Below are 13,328 nucleotides of genomic sequence, written 5' to 3'. Positions count from 1 at the left end.
AAATATCACTTAACAAGCAGATACAACTGTGATACATGTAAACAGACTCATCTGCCTTATTCCATGCAAAAAAGATGCAGTAAAATAACCTACACATTAAAAATGACCCACACATTAGATCCAATATGTATCTTACACTTTATTAACTGTTTCTGTACATTTCCCAGACCAAAACCCACACATAATACAAAATTTGTATCTCAATATGCATATAGCTTACAAAACTCCACACTACATACAGAAATCTCCCAAATCATTATTCAGGCTGTTTTTCTTGCTTTTTCACCCACTTTTACAGGTTTGATTCCCATTTTTGAGAGCAGCAGTGGGTAGCAATGACTCCTCCTAAGAGCTGAGAACACCTCTGTTTCAGCAGAGCTCACTGTTTTGGCTCCCCCTCCTCAGGGGATGTATTCTCACCCTAAATTGTTTAGCACCCCCAGGTCTGTCCAAAATCTTCAAATATCAAGGACATGGTACTGAAGGGTGGGGTGGACAGTCAGCCACATTTAATATTTCAACTGTACAAACACAGTAAGGGTGTGTGTCAAGAGACCTATTAATCCATTCCGATAGTTGTTCTCTTAAAGGACACACAACTTCTCAAAGGAAAGCCAGGAATAAATAGCTAGGATAACCTTTTCTGTCCAAGAATCTGCACAGCAGTGGCCTTTCCTCTTGGTTGACAGCCCAGGGACATCAATCCTCCTCCTTCTCGATGTAAGGCTTGGTGCTGACTCGGGCCATCTGCCGGGCCAGGTACCGGTCCCGTGCTGACATCACTGTCTCCTCATTGCTCCTTTTGGCAAATTTGCTCATGCTCTCAGGTGCTTTCTGTGCTTGTTCTTTCTCCTCTTTCTCCCCTTCTTCTCCAGCTTTACGTTTCTGCTCAGAAAAAATTCCAGAGCTGGAGCTTCCCTTCTCATCCACCTCTCTGTCTTTTCCCTTTCTCTCTTTTCCCAGATCAGTCTCTCCATCTTTTTCTAAAGATGTAGGAGTACTTCCCCTCCTCTCTCTGTATTTCTTTTCATCACTGCCGTATTTCTCTCTCCTCTCCTTTGCATGATCTTCCCTTTCTCTGTATTTCTCTCCTCTCTCCTTCTCTCTGTCATTGTATCTGTCTTTATCATTTCTTGTTCTTTCTTTCTCTCGTTCCTTCTCTGAGCCCTTCTCCTCTCTCTCCTTTGCCCTCCTCCATTCTCTGCCATGTCCCTCCCTCTCTTTTCTTTCCTTCCCCCTCTGTTTATCATCTTGATCTTCCCTTCTTTCCTTCCCCCTCTGTTTATCATCTTGATCTTCCCTCCTTCTGTAGTGATCTCTATTAGTGTGATCCCCGTGCCTGTGTCGCTCTTCCCTTTCCCTCTGGTAATCCTTTTCATGGGTCCTACTTCTCTCATAATCCTTCTCCCTGTACTGTTCATCATTTCCCCTTCTGCCTGGCCTGCTCTCTCCCCTCTGATGACTTGTTTGGGCTTTGGTGCGTGGCTCTTCCTCCACACTGGATGAGCTTGGTGACCTGGAATGCCTCTGGCTTTTGTGGTGTTTAACCTCCTCTTCACTGCTCACAGAGCTCTCCCGCCTTTTCTTCTTCTTCAAATTTACTTTACTATGTTTGTGTCTCTTGTCATCATCACTACTATCAGTTCCTAAGTCGGTATCAGCATCTGGATTATTCTCTTTCTTAGAGGGCTTCACTCTCTGTCTTTCCGATGGGCATTTGTTCCTTTCACTGGGTTCATCCTGACTGTCAGGTTTTTCTTCCTTTGTCCTACATTTTTTACGTTAGAAAAGAAAAACAACGTTAAAAAGCCTGAAATCTTGGACGTTTCTACAAAGTGACTTCTGGTCAGGACTTAGGCAAAAGATGCTGCTTTTTGAAAAGTCTAAGAAAGCAAATCTGTCTGTGGCTCAGGTTCCAGGAATCCAGCACAAAGCATCCATTTCTGGTTCACTGATGAACATGAGCTGAGGAATTTATCTAAAAGAGTGAGGTTAAGTATGCGCAGCCTCCATCTAAGGAAAACAACATTGATTTGTGTTCCTGTGTAAGCCTGCTGGCAGGTTACAAGTTTTCTTATGTGTTTAGTCCTCTATTCACATCAAATAATTATCCAGAGAAGAAGCAGGTTGTGTGTTTTGTTGACAGAGGCAGGAAGATGGTTTTTTTGATCTCACATGTGTTTAGACAAAAATTAGTAACTTTCAACAGCTCAAATATTCTTAAATGCAAAATGCTGACCCATGGAGGGGGTTATGCTTTGTCATTCTCTTCTGGCTGATGAGGAAATACATGTTCAGTTGCATGAGCCACACCTCTTCCACTTAATCACACAGCTCCAGTAACAGCCTGTGGGGCACTCTCATGAGTCAGCACACCACCATTTACATTCTATGTCTGCTGAATGCTTGAAGGCATGGACAGCCTATAAATAATGGCTAAAAATTGCACAGAAAAGTTTCGTAATTTACTTAGTAATCCAATTAATTGAAACAAGAAAGGTGGATCACTTTAGGGACAATACTGAGATCTAAGCATGAAGCTGTTTTCTCTCTGTATCCTGTTGTACCACCATGAGAAAGAATAAAATTAAAATATACACCTGAGTTTATTTGAAAGCCTTGCTGGGAACACCATCTACAGGATTATTTGTTTCCCCTGAACTAATTTTACGTGCTAAAGGAAATTCCCTTAATTTGCAAGATTAAAAAACCATCATTTCAAATGGTCTCTACACAGTACAAAATCACATCATCCTGAACACTTCATGGAGAATTCCCCTGCTTCAGATAGCTGAGTAACTTCAGTGATCACTTTCTTCATTTAGGCTAAGAATTTACTTTCTAACAATCCAATCTCAGATCTGGAAGATCTCTTGATGAAAGCTGCATTTTCTTTAGGATGGCAAGCACTTACCTAGTGACATCCATGCTCAAAACCTCTATCAAATGAGGTTTAACCTGAGTTAATTGTCTCAAATGATCAACTACTGCACACAAGAAACATCCCCTTCATCACATTTATCCACAGGGCAGAATGTTACCATTTTAAATAGCTAAATAATTCAGTCTCATCTCAATACTTTGCTTTGGAATGTTCACGTATTAAGATTTCAAAATATTCCCATTGGATTTCCTACATATATCATTCATTTCCTTTTACCACAGCATCAACACTCAGTTTTTATGCAACTAAACGTGGAGTAAGCACAAAGTTAAGAGACTCACATTCTTTACAGGAAATTCATAGTATATTCATTTCCTATGACTTACTGCTATGCTCATTATTTTACCTCTTGTCTTCCTCATGATTCAAAATGTGTAACTTAATACAGATTGCTAAATATTATATAAACCAAAGAAAATGTAGGTTAGAATAATACCAAGCAGGATTACAAGCATAACTGTCCTCTTGATACCTTTTAGACAGCATCCCTGTCCTGCTTGTTTCATTTCTGTGTCACTAATGATCATTAGTTATTTACTAAATTATTCAATTAATCAGCTGTTTGAAATTACCAGTTTACGTTACCACTGTTTTGGTGCTCTCTCTAATCCTCCAGTGTTGTATGGAATCACAGCCAGATGCTGGTTTTTATACCTGAAACCCTGTTGGAATCACATCCTACCTGGCTTCACGGAAGCTGCATTTAGGCATCTCTTCTTCCCCCACTCTCTGGTTTAAAAGATGTCTGTAAAACCCACTGAGATCCCTCTGTTTGGTCACATCCAGGTATGCTGAGAGAAAGAAAAGACAGTTGGATTTACTGTGCCACAAATACTCACCACACACAACTCACAACTGGTAGACACCACCACAACTGCAGTCTCCATCTGGGAAGTTTTCAAACCCAAAGAGATAAAAGCTCAGTTACCTGACCTGACCTCACAGCAGACCACGCTTGGAGTAGAAGGCTGGAACAGCTGACCTTCAGAGGTCCACTCCAACCCAATTAATCTTATGATCCTACATCCTGTGCTTTACATCTACTCCTGATACTGATCAGAATGTCTGAGGTGGGAACTGGAAATATCACTATACCCCAGGCTTAGGAGTCTTCCTTCAACAACTGACCCTCCCTGAAAAATTTAAGTACCAACCCAAATAGTACTGATGCACAAACAGAGAAGCTTCCTCTGTTCCATTTGTAAGACGTGCAAAGGAAAATAGCAGACTAAGGTGGATCTGATTCAGGATCTGTGAACCTGGTCCCCTTTGACTTTGATTATCTTAAGCCTCACAGAGAGACCACCAGATGAATATGTTGTAAATCATGTACAAAGCCCTACTTCTTTTTCAGGACTATTATTTCACTGTGAATCTTACCCTCAAGAGCTGATTCTCTTCTTTCTCTCTCCTCCTCCTCAGCTCTTTCTTGCAGCTTCTTCTTATAGGCTGAAGTCACAAAAGCCTCTTTGTGTGCAAACTCTCCTCCTTCCATTTCACGCTCTTTCTGAATTTTTCTTTCCATTCGTCTTTCCTGTTCCTTCTTTCTAATCTCAGCTGCTTTGAGGATATTGTGGATGTATTTGGGCTGAGGTAGAAGGGAAAAAAGTTACCATGCTGAGAGATAATTGAGGTGGCTGAGAGAACACAAATTGGGATTGATGGAGACGTTGAATTAAGTTGGTAATGGAAGAAAATTGTCAGGAGCTACTCTAATGTGTTCTTCCCCTGATCGATAGCTATCCAAAATAAACTGCCACTCCCTTTCACATCCCTAACATGGCACATTTCCCAGTACCAAGAGAGGTTGCTGTATTCAATCAAAACAGTCATCCCATCTTTGACTAGGAGGATTTTTACTCTAAATGAAAAGAAATGTTTTTTTTTATTTTTTCATCCCTCTGTCTTCCATAACTGTAACAGCCTTGCCCTTCTTTTAAGGAGTGGGAGGCTTCCTTTCATACAGAGAACCTGACAAGAGCCTTCAAATTAAATAGAATAAATAACAATGAAATTATCATTTGTCAGGATAATTCAGCAATGCTTTGAAGTCTACAAGTTAACCAGTCATGATTACCCCAAGCAGAGAGAGTTGGACAGACAGGATACATTCTCATGTATTGACCTTTTTGTCATCGTTTCCAGCTAACAGTTTGGCACTGCTTTCTTTCTTCTTCTGCTGCATTTCATCGTAAATACTGTCATATTCATACACCGTAGCATCTTCTTCTAAAGCCTTCTGAATCTCCAATTTAGTCTAAAACAAAAAAAGGGAGAAGAGATCCAAATAATAACAATGAAATCTTTACTATTTCCAAATATTTCATTCCTATATTGTAATTTAAGCAGATCTATAGTATAAACTTACGCATCAGAACATTGAGAGCAAATTAAAAATAGTCCCTTACCTGTTTCATTGCTTGCTTTTTCAATGCTTCTTTTTGAAGACTTTCCCCAACAGTTGGCTGAAGGAAGCATTGCAGAAACAAAATTAATTACATTGATAATAGTCTTTTTCTACCATTCTAACAAACAACTATATAATAGTCCAATTACAGGCAGGTGTGATTCAGAAAATACTGGAAGTTTTCCTGCATGTCCATCAGAGATGTAGCAGTCACAAGCAGAGATACTGACAATCACATGAAAAAAGAAAAACAATTCATAGTTAAATACAAAAGTCGGAAAGGATTTGGCGTTTACTTCAAGTCTGATCTGTATCATTAATTGTGTATTTTCAGAAATAAGAACAAACCTAAGCAGCATGTACTTCAAATGTTACTGTTTAATTTCTCAGGATTAACATGCTAGCAAGTAACAATACTGATCTTTCCTAAGAAGAAACAGATCCCTATTTAAAATATGTTTTCTAATCATACTTTTACAAAAAAGCTTTGCATTTTATTTACTTTTTTCTTTTAATTAGTTTTGACCTAAAATACATATCTATCTTTTCTCAACCAGTAGGTAATAGTGTTAATTAAACAGATCCACTATAATGGCAGGACTTGTATCCTTGTTTATGCAATTAAACATCTCTTAATCTTAAAAAGCAGAAATAGGAAGGGAAAATCCTTTTGCATTTTGGCAGCTTCCCAAGTTTTGCAACTTTGACTAATACATGCTCTGCATCACATTTTAAAAAGGCAAAGATATTCTGTAATTTGTTTGTAATAAAATTAAAAAATGAAAACCAAATAGCAGGGAGCTTGGCAGCAAGGACTAAGATCTTCTGAAATCAAACAGAATTAGCACCATCTAAATTCAAACAGATCCCTTGAACATGAAGGCTTTTAAATTCATTTGATGTTTAAAATAAAATAATAACATCTCGTGACCCCTCTTTCTTATCCTATTAAAACTTTAACAGATGTGTCAACAAGGGAAAACACCAAGTGCTTTTCCACAATTTTCTCCAGGACAGACTGTAAACAGTGCAAATCTTTTTTTTCACTGGTTAATTTCAGAAACAGGGAACGAGCTGTGCAGGGACGGAGTTTCATTATACGTGACTCTGTGCACTCTGTCTCTCCCCTCTCCCCTCCCCAGAGGTGCCTGCTTGACTTGGCAACAGGGCAGTGCTGTGTGAGCAGACACTGGCCCTGTGCTGAGTACCCAGTTCCTCCTCGGCACTGGGAAAGACTAAAATCACAAGTTCTCATCCATTTCTGTCCCTTTACCCAGCTGGCATTTTCACAAAGACCACAGGAACACCTGATATCTTTGGGGGCTCTGTCACCCACCCAGGATGGGAGTAATGAACAGGTACAGACAGTGTTAACCTCTAAAGGATTTTTTTTCTGCTACGGAAACCATAAATAATAAAAGTACTTGCAAACTTCTCTGTGGCTTTTATTTTTTTTTTAAATGCCAGAAAGATAGTATCTCAGAGGAGTACCAAGTAATTCTAGACTCAGCAAGAGAAGGTGCTAAGGTAACACTGTCATTATTTGGAGAAGTACATTTGGTATCATACAACAGAATCACCTGATCTAGAGATACTCTAGACCTTTGCTCACCTCCCACAAACACATGACCTTCATAAATAATACTACAATCAAAACCCCCTGAAACACAGAACATTGAAAATATTCCTTCCTAGCTCCCTCAAAGCAAAGGACTCACAGACAAGGAAAAGGGGGAACTCAAAAGGGCACATATTTCCACTTTTTCTGGTGCTATAATTGGTAAACATAGATTAAATCCATCTCTGCTTTCCAAATGTTAAACCTTGTGGCTAATAAAGGGAAAATGTGATGTGCACTTTATGGAAGAAAAACCCTGCACTGATTCTGTGCTCATCACTGGAGAGCAGATGCTTGCTAATACCCAGGTGCAGACAACCAGGTAAGGAAGCAGCCCAGGCTTCGGGCTTTAGGAAGCTGAGCTTGGCAGACATGAGCAATGCACAGAGCTGACTGTGGTATCGGGGGCTACACCCTGTCTGCTGCAGCTTGCTGATTATTTGGACTAGAATTGGATATAGTCTTTAATTTATTTATGTAGCTGGTTGGTTGGCTGGTTGACTGGGGGAAGCAGATAGCAGATTATTTAGTTTAAAACCTACAAGAACCCTGGCTTCATTCATCTCATGTTTACCTCTGCTTTCAGTACTGAAACTTAAGTTCTGAAGAATTTATGTTCATTAGTAGTTTACGACCCTGTACTTAATTTTATGACATATACCTTATTTTGAAAAGGCTATAAATGAGTCAGTATAAACCATAAACAGCCATTTAAAATTACCATAGAACACACATCAGCATTACACAGAAGACCTCAATTTCCTCCTGGTTCTTGGGGAAGAAGATGGTCCTTTGTTTGATGTATTGAGGGTCATCACTGAAGGTCTCCTCTATGGGAAACTCTTACACTGGCTTAACAGAAAGGTACTTCAACAGTGAAGAAACTCCCCTGCACTATTCCAGAAAGCAGGAGCTCAGTGAAAGACAAAACAGATTGTGCAGTTACAATTACAGAATAAGCTTTATTCCACCAAAATATTTGAAACACTGCTTAGAATGTTTTCCTTGTCTGCCTACATGGAATAAACGCATTTATCTGCAAAGATTATGTAAACACTAAAGTAATACATAATCCTTATTATTGGACATATGATGGTAAAGAAGTCCATCTGCCATTTCTCCAGAGTGGCAGTAAGTTTACAGAAAACAAACACCTTCCCCAATGGTTTATGGCTGACAATTTCCTGTTGTGTTGTGAGCTCTGACAGATGAGAACTTCCTGTCCTTTTGTATTGTTTTACTTATCAACTTCCCATTTATTAAAGGCCCTACAAGCTCAGCAATCTGTCTCATACTTTTTCCCTCCCTCTAGTCAAGCTATTCTTCTGAAGCACAAAGCTTATAGTTCAATATTTTCTGGAAGGAGAAAACATTTTAACCGTATACTGTGAAAGGACACAGAATCCATGCAAATCAAGGAACTCTGAGAAATGAGACTCTCCAGTCTACCACTGCTACCAGACCATGGAAGAGAGCTTGTACACAACTGAAAAGGTTATTAAAAAAAAAAAAAAGCAATAAATTACCCCAATCTGTTAACATTTCTCATGGTTCTCTCAATTTCTTACCTCCTTCTCACTTTAAAATGAGCTACTTACACCCCCATGTACATGGATTTAGAAGTGAATCCTTAAGGCCTGCCCTCATAGAGACCTGTACAATCCAACTACAATCTGCACATGAGACTCCAGTCTTCATGGAAAAGAAAAATAAAAATCACATCAGGCAGCAGATTCCTCTCAATTCACATATGATATGAGTCATGGCTACTAGCAGAAGATCAAGAGAATGAACATGAAAAACAAGTCATGTACACAGAATCAGCTTTCCTCGGCACTCCATCCTAGTTTCCAGAAACCAGATCAAGGATTTCCTGAACTGGAGGATGCACCTGAACCATTGTTTGACATCAAGAGCATCCCTTAATTTGACGAATGCATTTCTGAATCTGTTTATATTTTTCACCATGCCACAGTATCCTGTGGCAAGGAGTTCCACACCTTAACTAGACAACTTCCTTTTGTTTAGACTAAACCAGTTACTTGGTAATTCCATAATTTAACCTGCTGCTCATATTATGAGAAATGGCAACATCTCCTTACTTCCTGAATTATTCTTGATTTTACACACACCCTCTTGAGTTACTCCTTTCCACTTCCTCTTCTCAGAAAACTCTTTTCTAGGAGCCCCTTTACTTAGTCTTACTTTGCATGGAAACTGTTGCAAAAACTCTGGTCAGCACTAACATCAGTTACTCAGCAAATACTTTTTAATCAGACTTTTCCTTTGCAAAGTTGTAAATGGTAATGAGTATTTCGGACCAAACCACTACAAAGGATCTGTAAGTAAAACCAAAACTCTGAGCCTATGACAGGACATAGTTTTCTGCTTATTTTCAGCTTCTTCCTGCTTAAACATTCCATTTATCTTTAGGTGGTCACTAAAAAACCCGCCAAATCCAGCTGATACATTCACAGAATGTATCACACTGGCTCCACAATCTCTCTCCTGAATTGAGCACCTACTGAGGTCTATGTACAGTTATTTTTTTCATCCTGTCTTAACAAATCAGTTTTGAAAGACTGGTACAGTACAGGAACATACACTGGGTAATTCTGGTGCAATCAAGAAACAGAAATTTTATCTGCTGTACCACAGAGATAATTTCAACTAAACTCCAAAGGTAAAACAGAACAATGAACAGCACACAGGGAATACTGACAAGGCACCTTTTCCCAGTCAACACTGTATTTCAAGAAAATTTCCATCCCAGATGCTCTGTTTCTTATGAACTAACACAAAGACCATCTTCAGCAACTAACATCCATTAATGTACTTAACCACAGCGGAAAAAAATAATCTAAATTCCTTCAGCAAGGACAGCGGCAAAATCTGAGTGAAAAATGCATAGTAATGTTAAAAAAAAGAAGGGAGCAGAAGTTTGGTATCTAATATATAATCACAGACCAAGTCAGGTGTGCAGATTTCCCAGCACAAACTTTATTAGAGTTCAGTTAAAAATACATAATCTCCAGACATTTGAGATGTAGTTCTGACTGATAAAGTAGCAGACAGGAAATGAAACCCCTCCCAAATGCTGCTCCTTATCTTGAAAAGCTCTGAAATTATTACTGAACTAATAAAGTAATTCTGATTTTTTTAAAAAAAACAATCTTCTCCGATAAAGGCAGTTATGAGATTATTACTTTTTGCTGGGTATGTACCATACTGATGAGCACAACAACTTCTAAGAGCTTTTATAACAGACTCTGACAGTGAATCTGTCAGCTTTTCTGAAAGGGAGGACACTCGAGCTGTTAAGCTAAAAGTTGGCAGACAGCATCATATATTATTTTTACTAGAATTATTAGCATTCATTCTTTCGTTTCAATGTTTCGATATTAAGAGAAAATGAAGAAGGGAAAAAATACAAGACAGCCCCCAGGAAGGTTCGCAGACCTACCACATGATGTTTAACAACAACAGATTAAATGAGGTTTATTCCTGGGATCTGGAAAATGTGGGGTCAGATCCTTAATGCAGAGAAAGACACCAAATCCCATCTAACAGGGAAAGTGCTTCATTACCACCTCCAGTAGCTGTATCTAAAGGAAAGCCTCTCTCCATAGCCACAGTGGAGGTAAGCATCTCTGAGGACCACAGCTTAGTGAGGAAAAAGATGGGATGTAAAACATTCCTGTCCTGTTTCCTGTAAGCTGCACTGAGATGTTTCATGTTGAGTGGATAACACCAGGAAGGTCCTCAGCCCTTTCATGCCCTGTAAAACGGGAGCTCAGACACCTTCAACAGCAACACTCTGGATTCTGCAATGGAACCAGCTACACAGGGGCTGTGAATTGCTAAATTCAGGTTTTCTGTGACATAAAACTAACAACTGTTAGTTCATTAAAATAAAAATAGATTTTAAATATAAATATTTCAGTGAGTCAGAAACTGACCAAAATTATTTGATGCATTATTAGCATTGTTTTTCTCAACCACACAAAAGAACAAGCATGGAGAGAAGCTCCAGGGAAGAAAGAACATTTTTGTAGCACAGGTTTCTATAAGGGCCCCAGCCCAGCCCATATCCCAGCCTGTTCCTGGATACTTCCCGTGCTTCCAGCAGCACATCCAGGTGGGATTTACACAGCGCACAGTGCCCTCTACTGGGGCAGGTACAGAGCGAGTATTTTGAACGTAATACTTTAAAAGAAATTAAAAATTAAAGAGTACAGAAAAGAACACTGTCACGCAAATTTCATGCATCTTCTTTTGCTTTAGAACTTTTGGGTTGTACAACTTTGCTTTTGTTCACAATATGGACACCATAAAATCAATTACATCAAATTTGGGTGGAATGAACTAAAGGATTAAACACACTTATCCACCACACTTTAAAGTAAGCATCTGAGTGAGATCTGTTGATTACTACTGGGCTTTCTATTTGCAGTCATTCACCAGTGACAGTCAACAAATCTCTTTACAAGCTACAGTTAACTCTAGCAAACAGGTTGTCACATGTGCTGAACTTCTGGAAGAGTTGACAGAAAGTAACAAGAAAATCATCACTTCCATGCAATGTGTACTAAAGAAAATACAGATCATATTTCACACCCAAATCCAAAATGATGACACATATCCTAATGACATTGCCAAAATCTCAAAATCTGATGCAGCCATTAAGGGTTGGACACAAAGAAATTTGCAGAATATGGGGCAAATTACAGAAGAAAATTGTTGAACTGACCTCTTCATCTGACTCATCTGCGAACACTGACAGCTTCTTTGAAACAAGATTTTTCTGTGGCAACTTTTTGGGCATAATAAGCCCATATCTAGAGGAAAAAAAATTAAAAGTCACCTTTAGCATCACTTACAACACAGCATGCTCCAAAACAAAACATCTACAATTTACATTTACAGTTTGAAAAGTAAAAGATCAGCATCAACATAATGTATCAAAGTTATATGTGAGCAGCCTTTGCAGCAGAGCACACCTGCCAGCTTCTCCCGGAGCTACTGAAGTCTTTTACCATGCAAAGTTTCTGGATGCAATGATTGTCCTAAATCAAGACACAAATCCCTCTTGTCCAGAGCTCTCCAAATTATTTTCTTTTCTCTCTCAGAGAAGTAAGAAATTATTGTTTAATCTGAAGGGATTTAACCTTAGTGTATACCAGGCACTATTCCATGGCTACATTTGCAGTGCAGTAATTTCATGTTTTGCTGGTGATGTAAACCACAGCTACAGCTATGGCAAAGGACAAGATTTACAGTCAGATTATATCGCGCTGAGATTGATTAACCACACACAAACAACTCTTCTACTGACAAAGTCCATCTCTGTGCTAAAACCACTTCCCGTTGGTGCTGAGCAACCTCTAAATCGGAGATTTCTTGCCCACCTGCCTTTCCCTTAATCCATCACTGAGCCAATATTTCGCCACAGCGTGTATGGCTGAACTGACTGGAACACCCCATCATTCTGGGGGTACCACACCATCCCTGTGACCGCTGTTCGATTCCGTGAGCCCGGAACCCGCCCCTCAGCTCCGTCTGACCCGGCTGCGGAGGCCGGGCGGGAGCCGCTGGCCCGGCCGCTGCCGGTGCTCGAGGGTGGGAGGTGTGAGGGAACACTGAGGAGATTCTCCTCCCTAAGAGTGAAAAATAACGCCGGGCAATACCGCCACACCCTCAAGGGCCTGCCCGCTGTTTTGAGTTTTGTTTGTTTTTAATAAACACAGTTTTAAAGTCAGGCCAACACAGCGAGGCCGAGCAGCGGACACCTGGGATAAGCGAGTCCGTGGGCAAGGGTCTTCCAGCGCCCGCCCTCAGCGCCAGCCCCAAATCCCCTCCCGACCGCTGCCCCGCGGCCCCAGCGGGGCCCGGCCGCCCTGGCCCTGCCGGCACTCACTGCTTGCCCAGCGCCGCCATCTTGTCCGGCCGCCTCCCCCGCGCTGCCGCTGCTGTTCCGCGACCGCAGATTCCTCGCGGCCGAGTCCTCCGCACGCACTTTCCCCGCCCGCCCCGGAGCCCCCCACGGCACCGCGCCGCAGTCCCGCTCCGGGAGGGAAGCGGAGAGCGGGAGGAGCGGGCTAGAGGCGGGGGGGGGGGATTTTTTTTTTTAACCGCTCGGTGTCGTGGGGAGAAAGTGCTGATCGGGGAAGGGCGATGGCGGGCGCTTCTGAGGGGAGCGGCGGGGGAAGGCGAGCGCGCCTCAGGGCAGTGGCGGGAACGGTCCCTGAGGAGGGGAAAGCCCCTGAGGGGGAAAGGCCCCGAGACGCTCCCGGGGCCACCGGTGGTCGTCGGTCCCCGGACCGGGGCTGAGGATCCGCCTTGTCGTCGTCCCCCCCCTC

General features: G+C 41.1%; 1 protein-coding gene across 1 annotated transcript; it reads right to left on the bottom strand.

Moving 5' to 3' along the window:
* Positions 1-119: 119 nt before the first annotated feature.
* NSRP1 (nuclear speckle splicing regulatory protein 1) lies at positions 120-12,970 on the bottom strand. Its single transcript, XM_082294910.1, has 7 exons — positions 12,887-12,970; positions 11,720-11,807; positions 5,353-5,409; positions 5,070-5,201; positions 4,325-4,532; positions 3,627-3,735; positions 120-1,768 (listed from the first exon to the last, which is right to left on the bottom strand). The coding sequence occupies exons 1-7, from the start codon at positions 12,904-12,906 to the stop codon at positions 700-702; spliced, it is 1,683 nt and encodes a 560-aa protein (XP_082151036.1). The 5' UTR covers positions 12,907-12,970; the 3' UTR covers positions 120-699.
* Positions 12,971-13,328: the final 358 nt, after the last annotated feature.

The sequence above is a fragment of the Coloeus monedula genome (genome assembly GCF_965178545.1).
Source record: "Coloeus monedula genome assembly, chromosome: 20".
Classification (NCBI taxonomy): Eukaryota; Metazoa; Chordata; class Aves; order Passeriformes; family Corvidae; genus Coloeus; species Coloeus monedula.
This window is presented reverse-complemented; position numbering and strand designations above follow the sequence as displayed.

Bases quoted from the DNA above. Each gene is read 5' to 3' on its own strand.
- NSRP1 (XM_082294910.1), bottom strand. From the start codon at position 12,906: ATGGCGGCGCTGGGCAAGCA. The intron at 11,808-12,886 runs GTGAGTGCCGGC...TTTTTCCTCTAG, and splicing joins ATGGCGGCGCTGGGCAAGCA to ATATGGGCTTATTATGCCCA. The intron at 5,202-5,352 runs GTAAGGGACTAT...TTTTTGTTTTAG, and splicing joins AAAAGCAAGCAATGAAACAG to ACTAAATTGGAGATTCAGAA.